Here is a 26,652-nt window from a genome sequence, read left to right on the forward strand (position 1 = left end):
ATGTTAAATGGAAAAATATTTAATAACAAAAAAACTCACTCACAGGAGGTGACGGCAAAAACAGACACGGGCAGGCTTGGCAAGACAGGCTTCGTGTGAACAGCAGGACATGAGCATGAAAATGAAAAATGTTTCCACGCCGACTAACTGAACAAGGTGTGTTTAAATGGAGCATGATACAGGTGGAACACAAAACTGATTAACATGGTGCAGGTGAACCGAATAAACTTAATTGACAGAACAAAACGTGACTGGAGCAAAACATGGCTTGAACAGAACGCAAATCCAAGGAAACAAACTAATAGAAACATAACTAGAAAAACATGAAACGAAAGCATAACCAGATCCAAAAACTAAACTTGACCGCACACGAACTAGAAGACAAAATCTAAAGCATGACTAGGAAAATAATAAACAGAGACATGATTAAAGACTGGAGCAGTGAAAAATATAAGGAAAAAACCAGAAACCAAAATCCAAACAACACCAAATCATAACACATTATTTCTATGCAGAAGTAAATACTTCAATTAGTCTAATCATACAGTCATATTCAGTTACATACATCCAGTTAAACCCTCATTTTAGTTGAATGTTCTGTCCAAGGAACCTCAGCCAGTTGCACAATTGTGTTGACCTTGGAAAGAAACAACTTTAACACAACCCAGCTCAGTGTGAGCTGCCATCTGCCACAACTGACTATGGGTTTAACGAGATAGTCAGGTTTAGTTTATTGTGCTATTTTGTATGAAAGATAAAAAAATATATTTATTTTTCATATCGAAATTTTTTTCAGGTACCTATTAATCTTTTGTTATGACCTTGCATGTTGGATAGTGTGGGTGTTTCTGAGTTGTGTGCATAATATTAAGAAACAATAAATTACAATAACATTATTTATATAATAATATAAGCTGACAATACTGACTGCAATAAACATGCATTTTACCCACTTACAATCTTTGTTTTCCAACACCACTATGTCCCCAGATTGCTCCTTGAGCTTTAACATCTTGGTCACTAAGATCTAGTTGTTGAAATAAAAGTCAGAAATAGTTAATTCAAAAGGCCAAATATAATATTAGCCAGCAGAAGTTGAAAGCAGGGAACCTGGAATATTATAGCCAACCAAACAAGGCAGCCCTTTGCTATTGTGATATTGAACATACTGAAATTGTGATGATGACTGTGATCTGATTTGATTGCTAAATCTGCTTCTGTGACAAGCTTTATAAATCTAACAGGGAAGATTTTCTGTTTTGTTGGTTTCAAAGTCCAGTGAATCACAAGGTCTTTTTTTTCCTGTCGCACCCTCGTTTTCTGCTGACCATAGCAGGTGGACTGGAATTCACCCCCGCCTTCCCGTCACCACACACAATCATATTTGATGTTTTTTTTACTTTAGTACTGATAGAGATGGACACTGACAGAGTCCATGCTGTTCTACCCGAACCCCCAAGTCAAATCGAAGAAGAAAAAGTGGAAGAAAAGGCCATTGGGAATTTTTGCGCTGAGTTAGAGTCTGTGGACCTGCCTCTGGGAACTACTTTGAGGTAAACTTATGGACAACCCATGAACTGATTCTTATATTTTAAGATAAACTAATTAAATTAGTTAGAAATTAGTTTAAAACAAAGAGCTTGAGCTGGATATTTGGACCAAAATGTATTCATCAGAAGGATATCAGATGTACTTTTAATGTGTCATCATAGTACATCAATAAGTGTGCTGTACTATGATGATTCTTTTAACGTGCATTAAAACTATTTTAATTGATACCAGCACTTGTTTTGCTCTGATTATTGCATTTTATATAGAAGTGAATTTCTGACAGGCTGGTGAAAGACAAATGGAATCTATTATTATCTGTAATATATTTAATAATTATGAGGCAGTATCTTATAAATAAATTTTTTGTAGTTCATCATAAGGGACACAATCCAGGATTGCTGGTATTCCATCCAGCCTGTAGGATACTGAGAAATTACGCTCAGGATTTGCAGGATAGGATCTTGTTATTTACCATTTGTTTTAATTTCAACCATGGATTGAGATTCAGAGAGTTTATTGGCCATGTCATTGCGTCTGCCTTCCTACGTTTTTAACACTTTTTGATTAGTGGAAACAAGAATCATCATCCCAGAAAATGACTTTATCATCAGCAAGCCTACATTGGATTGATGGAATTTGGATTACATTTTTTTTCGAGAAGTATAATAATCATTTTCAATTGTTTCCGTTGACATCTCAATTGTTGGGGCAATGTTTCCTGTTAACAGCCAACTGAAACAGCTCAAAACAGATCATTAGACTTATGCAGGTATTTGTTTTATAAATGCAAATCACAAGGTGAGCTTGTAACTGTTTTCTCTACTGGATTAAAAAATAAAGATATTCATTTAAATGCTAAAGCAATCTCTGATTAGTCTGTCATTTACAATATAGAAATAATGTAGGAGATCCTAAATGACCTAAAACAATAAAAGTCCAATTTAAATACAGACAGTGATAAATAGAAAGGTTATGTTTATTTTTTATACAGTGTAGTTTCAATTGCATATAAATCCAATTTATGGGAACTTACGTGTTAGTTTTGGACTTGGCAATATATCTATTAAAGGAAAGATGACAGTAATACATATATAGGCTGAGCCCAAGGAAAGTGCATTAATCAGCAACACAGATCGCTCACTGATAACACGATTTTATGGAAATGCAAAAAGAAAACAGTTTAAATGGACCATAATATAACTCCTAAACTATAAATATTAGGTTAGATGGTGGATTCTCCAGCTGTTTGGGCGCCCTCCAGAGGGCGAGCTCAGCTTGACCTGTTCTGTGCTGGAGCTGCAGTCATAACTGTATACTGTACATAACAATCATGGCGGACAATGAAACCCTGGAGTGTGTAACGGAGCACGAGCGGATCCTGCAGGAAATTGAGAGCACCGACACCGCTTGTGTCGGTCCAACTCTCCGGTAAGACCTAATGGTTCTGCCGGTGTTCGGCTGTTTATTCTTCGTTTTCGAACCTTTAGTTATAAGCATCCTCAGCCTTTAGGGCCAGCGTTAGCAATATGAGCTAACGTCGTCCATGGTGATGAAAGAGGCTACATGAAAACAAGCTAACAAGGCGCTTTGGATAAATGTAACAAAGCTTTAGTAATTTGAGGATTTTTAAATGCTAAATAAATATGAAAAGCTGCTGAATTAACATAAATTTCAGTGTTGTTTGTTTGGAGGCTCTTATTATAATTCTACTGATGTTAGCTAACGGCTAACTAGTAACAATCTAGTTGTTTGGCTGAAATTGGGAAGTTAACCTGTTGTATGACACGGTTCGGTATGCTTTGACCACTCCCGGTGCTGGGGTGTTAGAACCGATCCAGTTAAAGCTGTCTTGCTCCCTGTATCAGTTCTGAGTACCAGCTTCCGTAGTGCCTGTCAAGGCCACAATGAATGACATCAGTTTGACAGGCTGGGAAGTGAACCCAGTCGCAGCCTTCTCCGTCCTCTTGCCTTCAAGCGACGACTTTAAGCGTCATTGAGGAAAACAATGAAGATACGGCATGGAAGCAACATTGCGCAACTCTTTCAGCTTCATTTGACGTTTATTGATGCGGTTATTATCACCCCATATGTCCCATTCTGTCAACAGTACATGTGGTTCCAATAGACAATCCTGTGGGTGGCGTGCAGAGACCTTTAAAGGGACGCTTAAAATGTCCAGGGAAAACCTGAAGGTATTTATAAAAAAGAGCATAGAAAACATTGTTCAATTGTCTTTCAAGTGGCTAAAATAGTGAATATATTAAATATGAATATATTGTTCGGAGAATAGCAGTATTAAGATTAATATTCCAACCAAATTAGTTCAACATCCTGACAAGGGATGGCAATAAATAGACAATATTTAAATGAACAAAAAGTATTTCTTTTCAAATGTTTAATACAAGTATAGTTGATAAGTGACTAAAGGTCCACAAATATATTGGATCATAATTTCTCTATGTTGAATATAGCAAACAACTGCTTGGACGCAATATTTGGGTGGCTATAATATTCCAGGTGCCCTGCATCCACCCTCTGCCTGATAATGTTAAATGCATGTTATTGCTAGTTGATATCGTCAGCTCAATTTTAAATAGCAATGTTGCAGTTTGTTGTTGGCTGGATGATCTAATTTTGAAGGTTTTTGAAGGTCTCACAACAACATTTTCTTACAGTAAACAATTACTTAAAATGGTCAGTTGTAAAAGCGCCTACGAAACATCCCTCTGGTAGAGACCTGTTGGGTATGAAGGGGTGAAATAACCAGCACCTAATTGTGATATGTTTGGTATCATTGTTGTATCTGAAAATAATATGATTTAATCATGTCTTTTCCAGGCTAGTTATGTCTCCTTACATTAAAGGCATCGGAGACAACTGTAGGCATATCGGTTGCATTTTGTACTATTGTTTTAGTAAACAACGCCTCATCCAGTCAAAGTTCAGTGGTTGTTTCCCCCATAAAGGGTCAACAGCAGGGTTGTCAGGTGTTGTTGCCTAGATCTATAGATCTGTCTCAACAGAGAAGCCACATCAGTTTTCAATGCAGATGTTGCAGTTTTCTCTATTCATTGTTTTTCTTCATTTTACCTGTCATGTAGACCTTTTGACAAGGCTGCAGAGTATTAGGAAAACATAAAATTATTGTTTAAATTTTCTATAACAATATTAGTTGCAATTCTGCTACATTTTCTCCACCTTTCTCTTCTTTTCCAGCACTCTGGGCGAACTTTAGCATCTAGACCACTCAATTCTCTATCAGGTGTGGGCTTGTTTAGGATAGTATAAGTCTTTCCAAGTACAGGCACACAGATTGTGCATGGCACTTCAATGATAAAGCTTAGCAAATACTACATCCAATGTGTCTTTTGCAGCTGCAGTATTGCACATTTCTAAATTGCAACAACTTCAATCTGATATGTTGTGCATTTCTAGTCAGTTTTTGAATAAAATAAATAAATTTGGGATTCCTTGATAAAGCATAAGTGAATGTTGGCCGTAAACACGTCTGTTCTAACATTTAAACATATTCAGATTTTTATGGAAGTCTATGCGGACATCTTTATGTTGGATCCAAAGTGACTAAATGCACATTTCATATGTTGTCCGGTCATCATTGCCCACCTCTAGGATTTCTAACATGCTAGTTAAACTACAGTCAAAGTACCCCTTAATAATACATATGGCTTGTTCTGCTAGGAGTCTTAGCTATTATTTTAATGCAGGTCTGTTGTATGTGTTGTTTTAATAAAAAGGTAATTAAAGTTTATGGCTCATATGATGAACATTTAAAGCAATCAGGTTGCATTTGATCACAGTTTTGAAGTATAAATAATTTTATATATTAAGCAGTTTTAGGATCCTTGTTCTCAAAGCTAATGAACACCTAAAATTTTAAAGAAATTACTTCGTTTTTATTAGACTCTTAAAGGGTTTAGTAGAACCAAACCATACAGCCTATTGACAGCTTAATTTAGTGGGAGAAATAATCTGGCTAGTAAACCCCTTGCTGAGTTTTTTCCTAGAAGGCTTTTCTGATGTTTAATTATTACAAATTTACATTATCTGTTACTGTGCATTCCACTTAGCATCACTAGATGGCGTTATTGTGTAGTGTGTAGGAAGTGTTTCTCAGTCACACAAACAGCATTCTGCTGGGTTGCTGGGGTTCAGAAGGAAGAGTCAATGTCTGGCTACCAAAAGCTCACTGATTCTGTGTCAGACTCTGGCTCTGAGTGTGAATATCAGGATGTTTGTGGCTGTAAGACTTTTAGTGTAAAAGTACCTTCAATTATCTGTATGATGACAAAAGTGCTACATATGTGTTGTCCATTAAGCATGTCACGGAAGTTCTAAGGAGTGATTCTACAGGTTGAACAGGCCCCAGAGACAGTATGTAATGGTTATATCTCAGAAATAATATTCATAAACAAAGCTCTGTGCTCACATCATATCTAATAGCCCACAATTAAAACCTAAATCATTATATAAGTGTTCATTAAAACTGGATATTTTATTGTGACTTTATTGTGACTCATACATTTTAGTCATATTATTTGCTTAACTCTAGCACAAAATTAAAAATAAAAAGGTATTGTAGCCGTTGTAAAGATTAACAGATGGCCGTATGTAGGATGGACCAGTTTCTAGCTTACATTTAGAGGGGTGGATAGTTAACATTGAGGAAACGACGTATACACAAAAAAATACCTGCTACTTTTAACAAAGTATATTGAAGGATTTAGAAAAATAAAATGTTGTATTTTCTGGCTTAACAACAATAGGTGTTACTAACTTGTGAATAGGGTACCAACTCAACAACTTCAACACTGTATCAGCAAATAAAGTTTCAACCCTTTCAACTCACAACAGGGCACAACTTGAATATAGTTTGTAAACTTAAATAATTCCTCCAGAATTCCTTAACTTGTTAAGTTTAGAATATGTTCCTCCGAAATCAGATTTGGTCTTTAGTGTTGGATTCAGTTTATTTCTTTTCAGTTGTTCCGTACATCAGTCAAATTGTCAAGTCATGCCAGTGTCAGAGCGCTCTTATAGGTAAGGTCGAGAATGTGGGGCTTTAACAGTCCTACCGCAGTGTTGAGTTCTTGCTGAAAAAGCAGGTTGGTCACTTCTCAAGATGAATGGGAGATTCTATTCACCCCTCAAGAAAGGAAAACGCTGGATTCTGGTTTGGCTTGCCATCTTCCCCTTCAGGAGGAGTTCACAGTTCCAAAAGGTTTCCAGGACTCCCCAAAAAAACTAGCCAGTATAAAACAGAACTATTACTATATAACATTCCAACTTCTAAGCTTTCATAGCCATGAAATATCACGATCAAAAAAACTATCATCTGTGTCTATATATCTAGATATCGGTATTGATATATCGATATCTAGATATCGATATAGATATATTTATCGATATATATCTATCTATAGATACCTAGATAGATTTTTATATATATATACAGTACAGACCAAAAGTTTGGACACACCTTCTCATTCAAAGAGTTTTATTTATTTTCATGACTATGAATATTGAAGGCATCAAAACTATGAATTAACACATGTGGAATTTTATACTGAACAAAAAAGTGTGAAACAACTGAAAATATGTCTTATATTCTAGCTTCTTCAAAGTAGCCATGCCCAGGCGTTGTAGGGAGGTCATACAGACACGTGGAGGCCACAAACAATCCTGAGCCTCATTTTGACTTGTTTTAAGGGCATTACATCAAAGTTGGATCAGCCTGTAGTGTGAGTGTGTTTTTCCACTTTAATTTTGTGTATATATATATATATATATATATATATATATATATATATATATATATATACACACACACATTATATATATTCCCATTGGGGGAAGTGGGGTTTTATGTGGACAGTGGCATCATGGGAAGTTCGCTGTTACCAATTCCTAAGTTGTGCCGGAAGTAGGTTAATGCAATTTATTTTTAAGGTTCCAGGAAAGTCTGTACTGGCTTTTCACGTTGTAACTCATGGCTGTGGGTCCCAACAACATGGACACATTTAAACTGACAAGGCTGTGAAAATTCTCTTTATTTATGTAAATTGTTCTACTGGTCTTACCCAGTTTCTCTCCCAATTCCCCCATTCCCCTCCATGTTCCTCTTTTGTCTCTTTTAGGTCTATCTATGATGACCAGCCCAATGCCCATAAACGGTTTATGGAAAAACTGGATGCCAGGATAAGGAACCATGACCGTGAGATTGAAAAGATGTGTAATTTCCACCACCAAGGCTTTGTGGATGCCATCACAGAGCTTCTTAAAGTTCGCTCTGATGCAGAGAAACTGATGGTGAGAATGAGTTGGACAAATAAGACTTAAATTGCAGGGATCACTAAATTCTGCAATAACTGTGCATATATAGGGTAGGATTTATGAGACTTGACTCTTTGTCACATTGTATTTTATTTTAAAAGCTGTAGGAAGATATGATGCCATATCTCGCTTCGCCTTATAGCACATTTGACATTGTAGCATAAAATTACTGCACAGGCCACACTGGTACATGTACAGAAGTTCCTCAAACAAACTGTTTACCACTCATGCGCACTGCTAAGGCAGAATCAGTGCAGCAGTGACCAACTGCTTAATCTCACACCACCATATGCAGACGCTTCATTCACTTCTAGATGCTTGAAACTGATGGCATTCCAATTGTCAGTCACAGCAGAACACTGTGAATTCCACACCACTGATCCCAACATACACCTTTGAAGCATGTGGGCCGCATTCTATGCCCTCTAAACAAAGACCTGACTGGACTTGATGACCCACAAAATTCTCCTTAATTTCTTTATGTTTAGACCCACATTACATAGTCTTTTCAATGCTTAATATCATAGCAAACAGTCACCAGCTCTACTGAATAATGTTCCAGCTACTTGTTGCTTGGTGACTCTTCAGTTTGTCATAAAGAATAATTGTTACAATATGCACATCAAACAGTTGGATCCGTCTCTTACACAACAAGGCTCCAGCAAAGATATGAACGCATAGAATTTGTATTGGTGTCTGAGTAATTACGGGAAAGAAAAATAACAAAGCTTTTCCGCATGGGCCAAAGGTTCTACAAATGTGCATAAAGGAACATCTACTTCTGCGATACAGCAGCTTGGCAACTGTGCTGACAAATGCCAACATTTAATTGAGCTACTATACATGAATTTAGGGGATAATCTGTCCATATTTATCTACATTTATGGAAATTACAGACACCGCAACATTCATTGATATTGTTGCATATTTTCCTAATATCTATAATCTACCCTTTCTATGTATCTTTCAATTTAACCAATGTATAAAAGTGCTCTAAAGAAATCTAGACAGTTTTACTACTGTCACATTTGTTTCAAATATGATTTTTAAAATTTCAAACATTTAATAATTTCTGCACACATCCTTCATGGTGTTGCTGATCCTCCTCTAAGATTTGTTGCACTGAGCTCAGATAAAACGACTGCAGTCAGTAGGGTGACCTCTAGAGGTGAGTGCTTCCCAAAATGTAGGACCTCTTTTAAATAAACTGCTTTCTGTTTTGTACTAGTTGTATTAGTTTTGTAAATGTACTAGTATTAGGCAGATGTACTAGGCAGAAAATGGTTATTATCTGAGCAAATTATCTGAGCAAATTTGCACACATTAGTGATGAATGTATATGAGTGAAACGTTAGTGAGATGTGGATCATGATTTATTGATTTTGTACAGTATGTAATGAAATGTAGTTTTATACACTGTTTTATCATCCATTAACAATCTCTGTTATGTTATGTTTAAATAACATCAACCTGTCCAGGGACTACAGATGTAAGTTATCCTCTCTGCCACAACCTGGCAACATGCATCCTTCTTTATGAAGAGGTCAATAAATGCTGTGTATTGTCCCTGTGTAAATAAAAACATCATCATCATCAATTCTAGCTGGAGGAAAGGAACAGTGATGTTAGTATGTCTCCATGATTTGATTCTTCATTGCTGAAAAAACTGACTGGTCAATTACGTCATGGCTATCAGCTGTGACAACAAAATTGAAAAGTTTGTCTCTGAATCTGTGAGAACGTGCATTTCACAAGCCATTAAAGCCCATGAAAGGCCCAGTGAACCGATGATGGGTTCAGGTCCTCGCTCCCTGGTTAATCTGAATTTGCCTAGCTTTGTCTTTGCGTCTTCATGGTTGCATACAGAGGGTATGAAGCAGAGCGGCAACTAAATTATGAATGATTCAAAGCCCTGTAGTACAAAATTTACTCTTTGGAGTTTCTGGAATCAACTTAAGAATGAGTAGATTTTTTCAGGGCCAGCTAGCATGCTATAAGATACTATATAATAATAATAACAATAATAATAATAATTTCAGACTGTGCTGTTAAACTGATGTCTTTTTGTTTTCAAAGGGTCAGGTGACAGACACTAATAGAAGACTACAGGAAGCAGGGAGAGAAGTAAGTTCTTGTCTTAATGTAGTTAGAGTGCAAACCTACCTTTTGTTGTCCTCATGACAGATGCATGTCCCATTGTCTGCAAGGACAGCTCTGCAGAGGACATGACCTAGTAATCAACAGTGGTGACTCCTTTTTCATTGTTTTCCTCCAATTGTGTGCTCCCTCCTCAAGGTAACAACTCAGACAGAGGAAGTGATTGGCTGTCGTATCCAGCAGAGGAACATGACCACCACAGCGGAGAAGCTCCAACTCTGTATGCCAGGTAATACAAATTTATTTTTTGAGATACCTCATTCCTTTGGCTGTTGTTTTATAGCCCTGGTTGCCAGTTATGTGACGTGATCAATGTATGGTAAAGGAATACAGTCCATCCTTCAGAACAGAAAACCTGTTTATGAGGATGTTACTCTCACATGTCAGGTTTATAACACTATAAAATGATGTCAGGTCAGTGGGAGCTAACCTGACATCAGGTGACAGAGTGGAAGTTTTAGTTTTGAAAGATTTTTCTGGCTAACTTATTATTTTTATGGATTTGTTATAAAAGTTGGTTCCAGTAGCTGAAAATTTGTAGGTGGAAAATGCGCAGATGGAATGTTGTCCCTACGTTAAATGACCACAAATCACTTTTATATGAATGTCTTCTTTAACTACTTCAGTTGTCTCCAGTCCTGTGTAATAAAATATTTGTCATATATGGGACAGTTGTGGGTCTGTGCAACTATTAGCCTATGATACCATTACCTGCACACTATCCCTTTAATACTCCTGACAAGACCACTGTTCTTTGTTACCATTAATGAAAATCTTAATTAATCTTTAAATTTACAGTCAATCACATATTTAGGATGTCTGATTTTACAAACAATGTCATTTTCAATGGCCCGTCTCAAGCATATATGGCTCACAGCAGCAGATCATTGTCAAAATCTTTCAATGATGGATACATTTTGATTATTAAAAGCACACACTGTGGCTTCATGTTTGATCAGTCTAGATTCAATCGACAGACCCTAATGGGTCTTGGAAAGACCCTGCCTCTTGGTCTTGGAAATATTTCTTTGAATTGGCTGAAAGATGAAGGAGCTCATAAAGATAACTAACAAACATGCATATAGTACGAAGCTGGTTCAAAACGACAGATGGGTCACTGGGTCACAATGAGAAAGTAAGCTTCAGTACTCTCTAGTTGTTTCTGTGCAGCCACCTTCTCAACTTAGTATCAGATTGATACTAGCTTGATCTTTCTTTTAATTTCTGGTATTTCATTCTTAAATAGCAAAATGTAGCAACATGTTAAACTTACAAACTAATTCTATGTATTATGTTCTGTTCTTTTGTAGTGCTTGAAATGTACAGCAAGCTAAAAGAGCAACTGGATTGCAAAAGGTAAAAATCTCATTAACTTTAATAAAATGTCCTTACAAGCTAGAAATATGTGAATATGTAGATGTGGCAAAATCAACTTTACAATGAAATTTGGTAATATTATGACTCCTTGCCAGACATATAGAGGCCAATGGACATCAGCACAGTCAGAGACACTGATCACATACCATTGTTTTCTAACTCACACTGGGGGCGTCTAGTCTGATGCGCCAGGCATAGTACCCAGCAAACCTTTTAGAACTTATTGTATTCAGGAACATCAATGTTTCTGATGAAAATGTCATTGCTGAAGACCAGAAATATTTTTCTGAAGACCAGTAATGTTTTTCTGTCTCAGCGTACCTCATCATGTTAAAAGTGCCAGTCTATGCATCTATTGATATGCTGCATTGCACCCTTTCGAAGTGACAGCGCTTTTACACCAGTTTTTTGGTCAGCTTTAAATGGACCAGACTCTATGTCCCCTGATTTTTTACACACTTCCATCATATTTATGGAAGCTCGTTTTCAGTTGCATGGCTGTTCCTGCGTTTACAATTGTTTTACTGTTGACCAATGACAGGGGGGCTTGATTGACTTACAGTTGCTAGTGCTTCCGGGTGTGACTGGATTACGAGGATGTGGTTGCGGTTTCTTCCTATGCCTCTTGGGCCTAGGGGCCTGCTCCTGTGCTTCACTGGGGCCCTGCCTCTTTGTCAGGCATATGTCTACTTTGTGGTGGTCTCTGTCTTCCTGGGGTTTCTGAAGCCTCTGGGAGCCGAGGCTGTATGCCCCGTGGTGCTATTGGTCGCTGAGCGCTGTGGGGTTTCTATCGTTCTCACTTTTCTAACAACTTCCAGGTGACAAATTAGCACACTTACACCTGCTCCATGTACACACACACATACACACACACACACACACACACACAGCTGCTTTACAAACACCCAAGCATGTTCGCACTTATGTACCCATTCAAAGAATCTAGAAGTTTGAAGGTCATACAAACAGAGGTTCTTTTTTCATTTATGCGACACGGCTACTGTGATGCCAGATGCAACCCTGATGTAATTAAGTCAATCATGCCATTAGGATACCATCTCCTGATACTCTTTGTCTACAGCAAAGCTGCTTGGCACATGTAGACATCCAGGCTGTTTCTTCATGTGGTATGTCTAAAATGCCAAGACAGAACACGTGGAAAACAAAAGAATTAAGAACCAAGTCAAATCATGACATTCATTGGTAACTTCAATGGAGGGAAAACACAAACCAGAGTTGTGCTAATCTTAGTGTGTGTATAGTGTAGAGTTTTAAAACAGTAGTAAAAAACTTCTCTATATCATTATTCTGGCGTTTAGCAAATAAAAGAAAATTGGTTGTCGTAGTTTTGCAGTTTTCACAGACGAGTCTCTCCCTCTCTATCTGGTACTGGCTGCTGCATTTCTCTCATGTAGAACAGATAGCTCATCATCTTCTCTGCCAAGACGTTTTGACATTTTACAGCCAGGGAGGACCTTCAAACTAAATATCCCTAAATCGGTTTATGCTAGTGAAAGATAACAGAACAGTATTCTTCCTATTCTCAATGTACATTTCAATCGAATCAAACATTCTTTCCAGAATAAATGATTTTCACAGTTTTCATTCATGTTTATTGGGTTGCACCTATTCTGCACCTATCCACTAATATTTTCTTGCTATCTAGAATGAATTGTGGATACATGAGTTTGAATTCTTTCCAGGAGAAACTATCATTTCAGATATCTATTATTCACATTTGAATTAGGGATAGGCGCTTTATTGATTAAATGTTAATTTTTCCATCATACTCGCTTGCTGCTCATACTGGGCGGTTTCTTTTAATAGCAGCCCAAATGAGCAGCTGTTGTAAACACTTGACTTTGTACAGTAGGTTTGGACCTCTTTTAAATGTGCAATGTGAAGGTGAACCAAACCAAAAATGTTTGGCATTTGCAACCCAACTGAACCGACGTTCTCACCTTATCCGGGTGTTAAAAACACCCTAACATGCAAACGCATTTAAAATGCAACCATAATTTTGATCCCATGTTTACTGTACCTACAACCTGTTAATAAGCTCTTTGGGAAAAGTTAGGTGAGAGGTAATTAATCTATTATCTCTCATCTACATTATTTGGATACAGGATTTTTTTTATGTTGTTCTTTATTAGTGGAGCAGGCAGCCAAGGCAGTGGAAAGGCGTGTTTATTACTATAGCACATTTCAGCAATGAGACAAGTCAATGTGCTTTACATGATGGAAAACATAAGAAAAGACAACATAAACAAGTACACTGTAGTGGCATAATAAAGTTGGACTACTGAATGAAATTAACCTTTAGTTAAAAGAACTCAGATCTTTCTGCATTTTTGCATTTTGTGGAACCCCATGGTAAAGGGTCATTAGTTCTAGTGAGGATGCGGGCAGCAGCGTTCTGGATCAGCTGCAGCTGTCTGATGGACTTTTTAGGCAGAGCTGTGAATTCCACTAAAGACAACACATGGGTGAGTTTCTCCAGATCCTGCTGGGACATGAGTCCTTTAATCCTGGAAATGTTCTTCAGGTGATAGAAAGATGATTTAATGGTTGTCTTTGTGTGCCTCTGAAGGTTTGAGTCCATCACTATATCCAGATCTCAGGCCTGATCTGTGGTTTCTAGTCGTTCCAGTAATATGCTGTGATTGACATGTTGAATGCTGAGCTGGGGTACAATAATACTAACTGTTGTTCTTTCAGTTATTCACTGAACACCTTGACAGTGGTTTGTTATAGTAATTATAGTAATTCCACAGTCGCTGTAATTGACTTTTTATTTTCAAAAATGGTTTTGATAACAGAAGTTCATAATTCTTGGTGTGGAGCTGTTGGTGTTCTTGATTTGTTCATCGTATAAATATTTCATGTGTTAATCTGCTAAGACAAAAATAAAATATTAAACAACTTATTAAATTATCCAAAATATAAAGTTTTATCAACCTGGCTTTTTACCTCATAAGCTTCTGCTGTGGCTGTTGCTTAGTAATATATATTCAAGGAAAGGATGTTTGGTATGGACAGGAAAATAACGACCCTTTCTTATCTGTAACTGTGCACCAAAAGAAGAAACTATTCACTGGAGGGACAATTCAATTCAATTTAATTCAATTCAATTCAGTTTATTTATATAGTGCCAATTCGCAACACATGTTGTCTCAAGGCACTTCACAAAAGTCAGGTACATACATTCCAATTAATCCTAACCATTGAACAGTGCAGTCAGATTCAATTATTTATTCAAATTGGATAAAAAGTTTTTCTGTCTAAGGAAACCCTTACTGACCCTCACTGTGCCTTCATTAAAAACAAACCCCCTCCTTATCGGTCTGCCATGAACCACAGCCAATCTAAGGGTACAATACCATAATAGACACATTTCTGGACTTGTCAGTGGATGTATGAAGTATACTTTTAACATGTCTGACATGGTTGCTATATGGCCTATGTGGTTAAATACACATCACTGTGTTATGCAAGTTCTGGAGCTATAGTCAGATTCCTGTCAATGTCCAATCACTTGTAGCTTTTGTGTCATCTCATTCTGCGTTCTGACAAACCTTTTCATCATGAAGTTTATAAGAATGTCTTTCTATTCATTTGTCCACAACACATTTTACACTCACTGACCAACCAATTAGATCCATTCACAGCCTGCCTCTCAGCCTAACGATGGGAGCAAGCACACTGACCTAACACTGAACTCCTGTAATTAATGCACATACCAAACTCACGTTGGTAATGTTTATAAGAATGAGAATAATAAATCAATTCAAAATTACTTTATCAATCCCAAAGGAAAATAAATGTTATAGCTCATATTATGAAGGTTTCTTCAAAGAACCATTGTAGATGCTGATGGCTTTGGGCAGGAAGGATCTCCTGTAGCGGTCTGTCTTACAGCAGATGTGAAGAAGCCTCTGACTGAAGACACTCTGTTGTTGTACAACAGTCTCATGAAGAGGATGCTGAGGATTCTCCATAATGTTCTTTATTTTGTGAAGAATCCTTCTTTGTGCAATGATCCCCAGAGGTTCTAGAGGAGTCCCCAGAACAGAGCCAGTCTCTTTTATTAGCTTGTTGAGCTTTTTTAAGTCCCTGACTGATGTTGCTACCCTAGCAGAAGAGACCACAGTCTCCAAAACAGACTTAAAGAACATATGCAGCATCTTGCTGCAAACACTGAATGACCTAAACTTCCTTAAGAGGTACTGTCTGCTCTGTCACTTCTAGTAGATGGCTTTACTGGGGCGTCTACAGTCCAGTTAAACACAGACACTTTTCTTGGTGGTTTATGCAGATGTATGAATGCACAGTTTGAAGATGGTTTGCTGTTTTTTTCTGCTCTTTGGACTGTTTAACACAGCTTTTGAGGACCTGCTCAGTCATGGCTTCTTCTTCTCTCGGAGAGCGTCATTAACTAGTGATTAACTAGTAAGACCAAACGGCATAACCCTGTACTCGAAATAACTGATGTGAGTTTTGAAGTCTGTTTTCCGTTCATCCCCTTTCAAATGCAGACCAGGTGATAGGCCTTATGCAGATTTAATTTGGAGGAGATGGCGGCTTGTTGTACAGGTTCAAATGCTGAGAAGATGAGTGGGAGAGAGTGTTTTTCAGGTTATCTGATTAAGGCCTCTGTAATCAATAGAGGATCTGAGCATCTTGTCTTTCTTCTCCACCAAGAAGAGTCCTGTCCCTACAGGTGAAGAAGAGGGACATTTAATGCCTGCCTTAAGGAACTTGTGGATGTATTTCTCCACTGCCTCACGGATGAAAGATTGTAAGGTCGCACTAACTGGAGAGAAGCAATAGGAAGGTTCACAGTCAAAGGGGCAATAAGGTGGAGGAGAAAACTGTCTTGAGGTTGTGATACTTGGAGGAAATATTAAAGATCAGGAGGAGGAGTGGATTTAGGAGAATTGGGAACAAGAGGCGGCACAGCACATAATAAACATGTAGATAAACAATGTGAACTCCAAGACTCGATGCGTGAATCTGTCCAAGTTATGTGGGGATTATGAGTGTGGAGCCAGGGGCAACCTAAGACGACTGGGATGTCCTTGGTGGAATGAAATATGCTCATGATAATTTTAAGAGATTTATTAATTGGATGTGTTTAGTTTAGGGGGTTGTTTGTGTCCAGTTTTTCCATCGAGAGATGACAGAAACTGGGGAAGGTTGAGTCTGAACTGCATCACTTATTGGGTTGATGAGATTTTTGCTCTGAACTGGAGTTCAGTACCCGTCAGCCGCCTCAGGAGTCCCACAAGTCAAGTGGGTTCTGCCAATTTGGGTTCAGGTTTGAGTGGTGAAGGAGAATTACATATTTTTTCAGCTGATGTTACAATGGGCTAAGAAAACAATGGGCTCGGAAACATTGGGAGTTATTTCTTTCTCTATTGCATTCCTGAGGCGATTGTCGATACGAATGGATAAATTGATAAGTCCTCTAAGGACTGGGGTTCATTCCTACACACCAACTCACCTTTCAAGTCGTTAAGCACATTTAGAAAAGCTCCTTTCAGAGCAGGAGAATACCAACCTGACTCTGTTGCAGAACAGCGAGCTGTGCCAATTATCTATTTCCCTGTCTCCAAAGTCTCTTAGCGGAATCTTCTTCACTGATTCTCTGTGAAAAGGTTTGTTTAAACAACTTGATAAATTCATCATATGTGAATGAGTGAATTGTGTTTTCATTTATGACCGCCTCTGCCCACCTGAGAGCTTTATCCCGAATCAGACCAATGGCATAAGAGATCTTGCTTGAGTCGTCAAGGAAAGAATGGGGAACACAAAAGCATACTGCAGTAGGAAGCCTCAACGATTACCAAATTAGTCTGTTGTTTTTTATGCTCTTATTTTACATTTTGAAAGTTAGTTTGTAGTTTTGTGTGAATCTGCATGGTTCCACCAGCCTGTCACTTTGCTGTGGAGATTCAAGAATTTCCCCAATGAGGGACAATGAAATATATTTCCATTCTGTTTCACACATCCTGCATATGATATCGATCTATTCTAAGCTATTTTCTCTTTGCATGTCATATTCACTATAAACTCCAGGTGCCTCACTAGTGCGTTCCTCTAAATTAGGGCAGAAATTAACATTAAGATAATGGGGTTTTTACGTGTTTTTAATAGAGACATAATTGTCCATTCCTGCATCTTGATAAGTCAGTAAATAGATTTTTTCTCCCATCCCTAGTTCTGGTGTTAAATTGATATTAAATAAAACATAAACATACTAACATGCGTTGGACCCCTGAGATTCCCTTAGAGTAGATATGTTAAAAGTGTCATTTGTTTAGTTTTGCAAACCTGTGTTTAACATTGTATGGCTCTCCATGTCAGGTCATAAGATATGCAGTTATTCTGAGCCTGTTACTGTTGTACATTAACCCTTTTAACTGAAACAAGACTTTTTTTCCGCAGATACTATGCTGCATTGAAAACCATGGAGCAGCTGGAGAAGGTGTACATTCCAAGGTAGGATCAAACTGTCAAAGTTAGTGAAGTAAATTTCTACAATAAAGGTTTTGTACATTCCCTGCATGGCATTACAAGAATATACGCTAAATGATCTGATCAGGCTGTGATTTATAAAATTTGAATAATATTAAATAAATAATAGATCATTAATAGATATTGAGATGCTCTGTAGACAGAAGGGAGAACATTTAACTGCCTGGATCCCAGTCAGATGAAAAGAAAGTTGGTAATTAAAGGATAATAGCAGCTGTTGTCAATAAAAGTCAATGTAATGCTGGATTAAACTGTAACCTGACATGGAAAGGACTATACTGGGTGTGACCCCTTCCCACCTCTGCAGGGTCAGTCAGTATCGGTTCTGTCAGATCATGGCAGAAAATCTGCCCAGACTGAGGGAGGAAATCAAAGAGATCTCAATGTCAGACCTCAAGGACTTCCTAGAAAGCATTCGGAAGCATTCAGACAAAGTTGGAGAGACTGCAATGAGACAGGTACGGCTGTTTCTTTACTATAGTTTTACCGACTGATAAAACAGGCTTTCCATCCAATCTGTTTGTGGTGGATCTGCCCAGGCACAGCAGCACAGGACCTTCAACAGTGCTGTAGCAAAGCAGGTCCACATAGGCAACTACAGCAAGCCTGTGTATTCCCTGAGCGGACGGACACACATGCACATTTCCAATGGCCTCCTGACAGACGAAGACACCGGAGACGAAGAGGAAGCAGATGAAGAAGTGAGACCTGCAGAAACAAATGTTTTTGTCTGTTTTATATTACATTATTCAACTTTCTCTGTCAGAATGTAGTAATGATTTGTTACAAATAATCATTCTTTGCTTTGAATTCACTTATCAGTCTTAGGATGTCTGTTTTCTTTCTTGCTTGAATGTTACACTAATAATCGTGTTTTCTCACGTCTTCCAGATTCTTACAGCTCAGGACCTGGTGGACTTCTCCCCCGTCTACAGGTGTCTTCATATTTACACCGTGCTGGTAGGTGTTTTAAACACATTCACTCGACAAGAAGATGTGATACAGTCACATTTCAGTCATGATGGAAAGATTGAAAGAAAAAGAAACTACCCCTTCTTTCATTCTTCTGTACCGGAAAGTTAGGACGTCCAATGACAACCTGTGTGTTTTTCTTAGATATTTGAACACATGAACAGTTAATGTCAGTTTTATCAATCCTGAAATACACTCTGGGGACTGTGGGTAATTTTTTATTTAACAAATTTGAAACACTTATCTCACTAGAAAGAGTAAAATATCAAACAGCAGACATTAAACGCTGTATTTCAGGGTTCTCGCTAACAACCCGATACGCTGAAAGTTGTTCTAAAATTATGTCAGCTTTGAAGGGTAGGTACAAACGGTGTCACATCGTGATGGGCCTGCAGAAGAAAATTGTTTCTCTGTCCCCCTCCCCCCGTCCACTCTTCACCACAACGGACCGGCACAGCGTCCCTATTACAGCGCCAGCCGCACCTATCTGTCTAGCAATCTCCTGCTCCATTCTCCCCTCACTTGTGTCACTTGTACTCCTCCGTTTGAGGCAGGAACTCCCCTCAAACCTGAAGAGGAAAAGCCACCCTTTTACGGTCAAGAACCATGGCCTCAGACTTGGATGGGCTGATCCTCATTGTAGCCGCTTCACACTCTGCTTCAAATCACCCCAGTGCATGCTAGAGGTCCCGGCTAGAGAGGGCCAGCAGGACCACGTCATCTGCAAAAAGAAGAGATGAAATCCACCTCCGGACCCCCCCCTGCACCTAGAAATCCTGTCCATAAAAGTTACGAACAGGACCGTTGACAAAGGGCTGCCCTGCCGGAGTCCAACATGCACCGGGAACATGTCCGACTTAGTGCCGGCAATGCAGACCAAACTCCTGCTCTGCTTGTACAGAGACTGGATGGCCCCTAATAAAGTTCCCCCGATTCCATATTCCTGGAGCACCCCCCACAGAGCACCACGAGGGACACAGTCGAATGCCTTCTCCAGGTCCACAAAACACATGTGGACCGGTTGGGCATACGCCCATGAACCCTCGAGTACCCTTTAGAGGGTGTTGAGCTGGTCCAGTGTTCCAAGGCTGGGGCAAAAACCACACTGCTCCTCCTGACCCTGAGGTTCGACTATCGGCCAGACTCTCCTCTCCCATATCCTGGCATAGGCCTTACCAGGGAGGCTGAGGAGTGTGATGCCCCTATAGTTGGAACACACCCTCCGGTCCGGTCACCCTTCTTGTGAAGGGGGACCACCACCCTGGTCTGCCTATGCAGAGGCACTGTCCCCGACCGCCATGCAATGTTGAAGAGGCGTGTCAACCATGACAACCCCACAACATCCAGAGACTTGAAGTGCTCAGGGCTAATCTCATCCCCCCCCAAAACCACACCAAGACATACGGCCAAAGGTCTGAAGGCACGACAACAAAGTCTATTATCGACCTCCTGCCCAGGGCATCCTGGTGCCAAGTGCACTGATGAACACCCTTATGCTTGAACATGATGTTCATTATGAAGTCCAAGAAGTCTAATAACGAAACACCATTCAGATCAGGGAGGCCATTCCTCCCAATCACGCCTATCCAGGTGTCACTGTCGATTCCTACGTTGCCGTTGAAGTCCCCCAGCAGAATAACGGAGTCCCCGAGAGGGACACTATGCAGCACCCCGACAGGGATGCCAAGAAGGCCGGGTACTCTGAAGTACTGCTTGGCCCGTAGGTCGAAACAACAGTCAGAGGCCTATCCCCGACCCGAAGGCGCTGGGATGCGCCCCTTTCATCCACGGCCGGCTACTCCAAAGTAGTCCAACCTCTCTGGAGGACGCCGTGCGTCGTGGAGGCGAGCCTGTCTGTCTGTCTCTGTCTGTCTGTCTGTCTGTCTGTCTGTCATGGCTAATGCTGTAATGCTCCACTTGATATACATTATGTATAAAAAAACTGCTTTGAGATTATTTCATTTGGATTGGAGATGGAAACGAAAAGGTAAAACAAAAGAAGCAACAAAAAGAGAGAGGTCCAGCAAAAAGGAAAAAGGGAGAGGAGAAAAGAATAGAGGAGAGAAAGAAGGATGAAGAGAATACAAGACAACACCCTATAACAGGGATGTCAAACTTCCGTGCTCGAGGGCCGAAGTCCTCAAACGTTTAGATGTGTTCCTGGTCCAACACACCTGAAACTATGGCCGAATTACCTCCTCAGAATGCAGTCAAGTTCTCCAGAATCCTGCTGATGACCTAATTATTAGATTCAGGTGTGTTGAATCAGAGGCACATCTAAAGGTTGCAGGGCACTGGCCCTCGAGGACTGGAGTTTGACACCTGTGCCATAGAAGACTGCTTCTACACCTGCAAAAATATTCATAAAAACTGCAATATTATGGAAAAGTGCACGGTACTAACGAATGCAAAATGTATTTGGTGGTAACTGCGGCTCAGTATATAACATCTGTGTATCTGTTAACACCTGAGTCCAAACACCTGTGGGTGTAAGTGTGAGCACGCTTATGTATATATGGTTTCTCCATAAAAATATGCAATAGAGAGTGTGAGGACCCAAGACAGACACAGAGGAGATCTGAGCCACAGACATCCAAAGGCCAAAGGCCTTCCAGAGCACGGAACCCCGGAAGGACCACCGCTGAGACCACCACAACGCCCCCCAGAGAAATGCAGAGGAGAGCCCCAGGGGAACCACCCAGCAGCCACAATGATGAAGCCCCAGGGACGAGCCCACAGCCAAGGGGGCCCGGGCCCTGGCAAGCAGCCACCAGGAGTGAGCCGGCACATGCCAAAACACCCAGCATCGTACACTGAGAACGACCAATACATCAGCGGGCAGAGACACTAGCTACTGGCAGGGAGTGTGGCGTGGAGGAAATAGGCCCGATATTTAATGGGGGGCCTAAACTAATCCAGGAGAGGGAGTAGAACACTGTTTTAAGACGCTGGTTTCCATATTATGCTTTTTAGACTTAATTGGATTTTTAAAACACTGCACCCTGAAACATATCCGTTTTAGTCTGTTTCTAAAGACCTTGTGTTTGCAGGGTGACAGAGAAACATTTGAGAACTACTACAGGAAACAGAGGAAGAAACAGGCCCGCCTAGTGTTGCAGCCACAGGCTAACATGGTGAGCACTTCTCTTAAGTAGATGCAAATTATTGAAGTTTAGATAGCCCGGTGGTTCTCAATTATTTTCTATCATACCCCCCCAGGGAACAGACATTTTTTCATGCACCCCCTGAGAACCTGATATGATTTTTTTAAATCCATAAACCACTGTATGAGTAGCTGGTACCAGTGTTCTGCATACATTTATTTGATTGTTAAAACAGATTAACAAAATAAGCCAAAATAACAACAGCTGCAACAGCTTTAAACCATTTCCAGGTTCCCTTTATTAACTCCATCTGTAACAGTAGCACAGTTTGTGATTCACATAGCAAAGAAAAAAAATCCAAATGAATCCCTAGAAAGTGCATTTTTGTAGAACTTATGCAATAACATTCAAAGCTTTTTTAAGCATTGTAAACATTAGACCCTTGCTCCATCAGCTCTTTCCCTTTCAGAAAATGACTGTTTATTCAGACTTTTGCACCAATAATATTTTAACATATGAAAACAGGCTCACATGCATAACATTTGCATTTCCCTAAACCAGAGGTCTTTAACTCTGATCCTCATTAACCCTGTTCTGCATTAAATGTTTCCCTGCCTCCACACACCTGACTTCCATAAATGGATGATTTAGAGGCCTCTGCAGGACTTGATGGCTGCTAAGGAGGTGATGCCGTGCTCACAAATGACCGGCCTGTTGGTGACAAGTTTTTGATGAAAGAAGTCCAATGACTTACTGGTATAACTGGGGTGTAAAGTCTCCAGATGCCGCCTTAAAAAAATTGTTTGGTTTAATGTTCTCTGCGTCCATAGTTTTTAGACACAAAACACAAACTGGTCTTTCCTCATTTCCGGTGAATCCAAAGGCAAGGTAGGCTTTGTCATATTTTCTGATTTTATGTTTTCCCCAATTTTTTGCCACTAACAAATTCTAAATTTTTTTACTCTGATGACAATTTCTCCATCTCTCTTCCATTGCCTCTGTTTTCACTGGTGCTGTGCGCTTCTTCCACTGGTACAAACTGGTTGATGTGTTTGAGCACTGCTGCCACCTAGTGAATGGAGGCTTGTTTCTCGTTCAAGTATGAATAAAGGCAGTTGAATTCACTTTGCCTCTCACCCCCCGTGAGAAATACTGAGATAACCAAATGTTAATTGGCCGCAGTTTACTCACTCAGTCTGGTTATACAGATATTTTCAGCAATAGAAAATAGTGTTTTCCTGTCCTCTTGGTTATGGAATATACGTTCTCCATTTACTATTTACAAGATACAAAGTATCAACAAAAAATGTATATGGACTGAAATATTTTTGTATTATTCTGGTTTTAGCATGAAACGGTGGACGGCTACAGAAGATACTTTAACCAGATTGTGGGGTAAGATGTGAGTTTCAGTGTGGTTTGCTTGTGGGTGGACGTTTAAGTGCTGTAATGCGTGGATTTGTGTTTGTCTTCAGGTTTTTTGTGGTGGAAGACCACATCCTCCATGCCACGAGGGGGCTGGTGACCAGAGCTTTCACCGATGAGCTGTGGAACATGGCCTTGTCTAAGATCATTGCTGTCCTCCGCACACACTCTGTAGGTTCACACACACTAACATGAAAATACACGCATGCACCATCAGGATCACTATCTATGAAAGTGCGGGAGGCTGTTGAGTTGATAAAGATGATATAGCCTGCTGGGGATCTGTATATCTGGGGAGAACTTTACTTCAGAGCCTGATGCATAATAAAACTGTGGAGGTCAGTGCAACCACATTATTGATGTCACTGTCAAGAGAAGAGGTCAAAACCTACGTAGGCCTGTGGCTAAAGAAGAGATTATTGGGGTTTAATGAGAGACCGATTGCAACAATAACAGCAGATTAAGAGGGCATATTCCTGACTGCTGGACTCCAGTCAGTTGTAAACGACTAGGGGGATTATGCTAACAGGTCAAAGAATGGTCTACACAGCATGAGGGGACAATGCTGACAAAGGCCCTTTGGTCTTCAGCTTCTTGGCCAAACCATGACACCAATAAGCTTCACATTAGAGGAGACTGCAAAATGTTTTGTTTTTTAACCATATAGTCGTATCTTTTACAGGCATTTTCTCTTGTAGTGAGCATCACAATGTTGAAAAATTTGTGCAAATTCATGCAGATTATTTTTCCTTTTTTAAATTATGATGAACAGAGCTCATAGGGGCAGACCTTAAGGTCAAAATGCATAAAGTACCAAACAGAAAACAGCTGAATCATTTAAGACACTGCTGTGATATTATTGGCTTCTGTCTCTTTCTTGTGTATGGTTTCCCTATTTATCTCTGATCCTAAGGTTGATTTACACACTCTTGTGCTTGACAGGATCGTTGTGTTAGACCTAAAGAACGCTGCTGTGTTTCTTTCAGGTCATAAATCAGTCTGTGCACTTGAAAAATGGATTGACTTGTTCATGTCAATTGACTGCTAGTTTAGCCCCTCCCCGCTCCATTGTTACCCTTTTCATAAAATACTCTGAAGCCGAGTCTGAGGCCTTCCAGTCTTGGTGTTATTTATGTGCCGACCATGGAGGGTTATATTCTGTCTGCCTCTGCTGCTGCCCGAGCTGCTGATGAAGGTAGACACACAGCAGATTTAGGTAGTAGGTGTGAAGCATGTGTGTGTGTATTGGTTTATGTTGCCTATTTAGGACAGTTTCTGGTACAATTAATTATCTTCTGAAGACAGATAGGCCTTATAAGGACCAAAGCCCAGTCCTGATTGTTAGGGTTATGGTGTGAATTATGTTGTGGCTAAGGTTAGGGCTAGGAGTGTAATGTTAATGTTTAAAGAACATGTCAGGGTAAATAAATACAATGCTCTAATAAGAACCTTATTTGCATAAGCACCCCTAGTGTATTGTGGCCAGCTCAGCAGGCTGAATTGTAAATGGCAGAGAAACTGAAAGAAAAGCACATCTCTGTTCTTTTCTTTAGTAAAACTCCTGTTTAAACTGGCACCTGGTTATACTTCAGAGATGGTATAGTGTTTTAAAACTACAGTGTTAAAGGACATACAGGTGTTGGACAATGAAACTGAAACACCTGTCATTTTAGTGTGGGAGGTTTCATGGCTAAATTGGACCAGCCTGGTAGCCAGTTTTCATTGATTGCACATTGCACCAGTAAGAGCAGAGTGTGAAGGTTCAATTAGCAGGGTAAGAGCACAGTTTTGCTCAAAATATTGAAATGCACACAACATTATGGGTGACATACCAGAGTTCAAAAGAGGACAAATTGTTGGTGCACGTCTTGCTGGCGCATCTGTGACCAAGACAGCAAGTCTTTGTGATGTATCAAGAGCCACGGTATCCAGAGTAATGTCAGCATACCACCAAGAAGGACGAACCACATCCAACAGGATTAACTGTGGACGCAAGAGGAAGCTGTCTGAAAGGGATGTTTGGTGCTAACCCGGATTGTATCCAAAAAACATAAAACCACAGCTGCCCAAATCACGGCAGATTTAAATGTGCACCTCAACTCTCCTGTTTCCACCAGAACTGTCCGTCGGGAGCTCCACAGGGTCAATATACACGGCCGGGCTGCTATAGCCAAACCTTTGGTGACTCATGCCAATGCCAAATGTCTGTTTCAATGGTGCAAGGGGCGCAAATCTTGGGATGTGGACAATGTTAAACATGTATAGTTCTCTGATGAGTCCACCTTTACTGTTTTCCCCACATCCGGGAGAGTTACGGTGTGGAAAAGCCCCAAAGAAGCGTGCCACCCAGACTGTTGCATACCCAGAGTGAAGCATGGGGGTGGATCAGTGATGGTTTGGGCTGCCATATCATGGCATTCCCTTGGCCCAATACTTGTGCTAGATGGGCGCATCACTGCCAAGGACTACCGAACCATTCTTGAGGACCATGTGCATCCAATGGTTCAAACATTGTATCTAGAAGGCGGTGCCGTGTATCAGGATGACAATGCACCAATACACACAGCAAGACTGGTGAAAGATTGGTTTGATTAACATGACATCTTTATTTTCTCATCTATTTCTGTTTTCTTGGTGTAAATCTGATTGTTGTTTGCTGATCTTTCTTCTTCAGTCATATTGTGAGGACCCGGACCTTGTTCTGGAGCTGAAGAACCTTATAGTTATCTGTGCCGACACACTACAGGTTTGTTCAGAGTTATGCTTTATTTATTCATGTTGTTTTAAAAGTTGGATTAAGAACTGTGGATGTCTGTACATGTATGTGTTTACAGGGTTATGGATTCCCAGTAAATCGACTCTTTGACCTGCTATTTGAGGTCCGAGACCAGTACAATGAAACACTGCTGAAAAAATGGGCTGTGGTTTTCAGGTGGGATTCCCTCTTTTTGACTGTGACTAAAATTGTCTTTCTTTCTTTAGGGGAGATGCTTGAGACAGGAAATCCCTATTTTATTGAAGCAAGAAAGCCACATTAAATGACCAAAATCGCTGCATTTAAATGTGCTAACATTACATGGAAGATGTCATTAATCTCATAGAGCTGAAACTAAGTATACCCCTTGATTCAGTAGCAATTTGAAGTAATGGTTTTCTGCCTGAATATCAGGCTCTTATA

At 39.8% G+C, this 26,652-nt stretch overlaps 1 protein-coding gene across 7 annotated transcripts in view; it reads left to right on the forward strand.

Moving 5' to 3' along the window:
- The first annotated feature begins 1,388 nt into the window (after positions 1 to 1,388).
- Positions 1,389 to 26,652, forward strand: part of exoc6 (exocyst complex component 6) — a 45,438-nt gene continuing 20,174 nt past the window's right edge. For 4 of the 7 annotated variants that reach the window (XM_047377087.1, XM_047377088.1, XM_047377089.1 and 1 more), the window contains exons 1-14: positions 1,389 to 1,553; positions 7,707 to 7,878; positions 9,979 to 10,026; positions 10,198 to 10,288; positions 11,370 to 11,415; positions 17,884 to 17,937; positions 18,281 to 18,431; positions 18,513 to 18,674; positions 18,865 to 18,933; positions 21,996 to 22,079; positions 23,398 to 23,444; positions 23,525 to 23,645; positions 26,149 to 26,220; positions 26,309 to 26,406. In XM_047377087.1, the coding sequence (XP_047233043.1) occupies positions 1,417 to 1,553; positions 7,707 to 7,878; positions 9,979 to 10,026; positions 10,198 to 10,288; positions 11,370 to 11,415; positions 17,884 to 17,937; positions 18,281 to 18,431; positions 18,513 to 18,674; positions 18,865 to 18,933; positions 21,996 to 22,079; positions 23,398 to 23,444; positions 23,525 to 23,645; positions 26,149 to 26,220; positions 26,309 to 26,406 (1,352 nt within the window). In that variant the 5' untranslated portion in view covers positions 1,389 to 1,416. Of the gene's footprint in view, positions 1,554 to 2,842; positions 2,980 to 7,706; positions 7,879 to 9,978; positions 10,027 to 10,197; positions 10,289 to 11,369; positions 11,416 to 17,883; positions 17,938 to 18,280; positions 18,432 to 18,512; positions 18,675 to 18,864; positions 18,934 to 21,995; positions 22,080 to 23,397; positions 23,445 to 23,524; positions 23,646 to 26,148; positions 26,221 to 26,308; positions 26,407 to 26,652 lie in introns of those variants that run through there. The other 3 variants (XM_047377093.1, XM_047377094.1, XM_047377091.1) reach the window with 2 other exon arrangements.

The sequence above is a fragment of the Girardinichthys multiradiatus genome, chromosome 10, assembly GCF_021462225.1.
Source record: "Girardinichthys multiradiatus isolate DD_20200921_A chromosome 10, DD_fGirMul_XY1, whole genome shotgun sequence".
In the NCBI taxonomy this organism is placed as follows: domain Eukaryota; kingdom Metazoa; phylum Chordata; class Actinopteri; order Cyprinodontiformes; family Goodeidae; genus Girardinichthys; species Girardinichthys multiradiatus.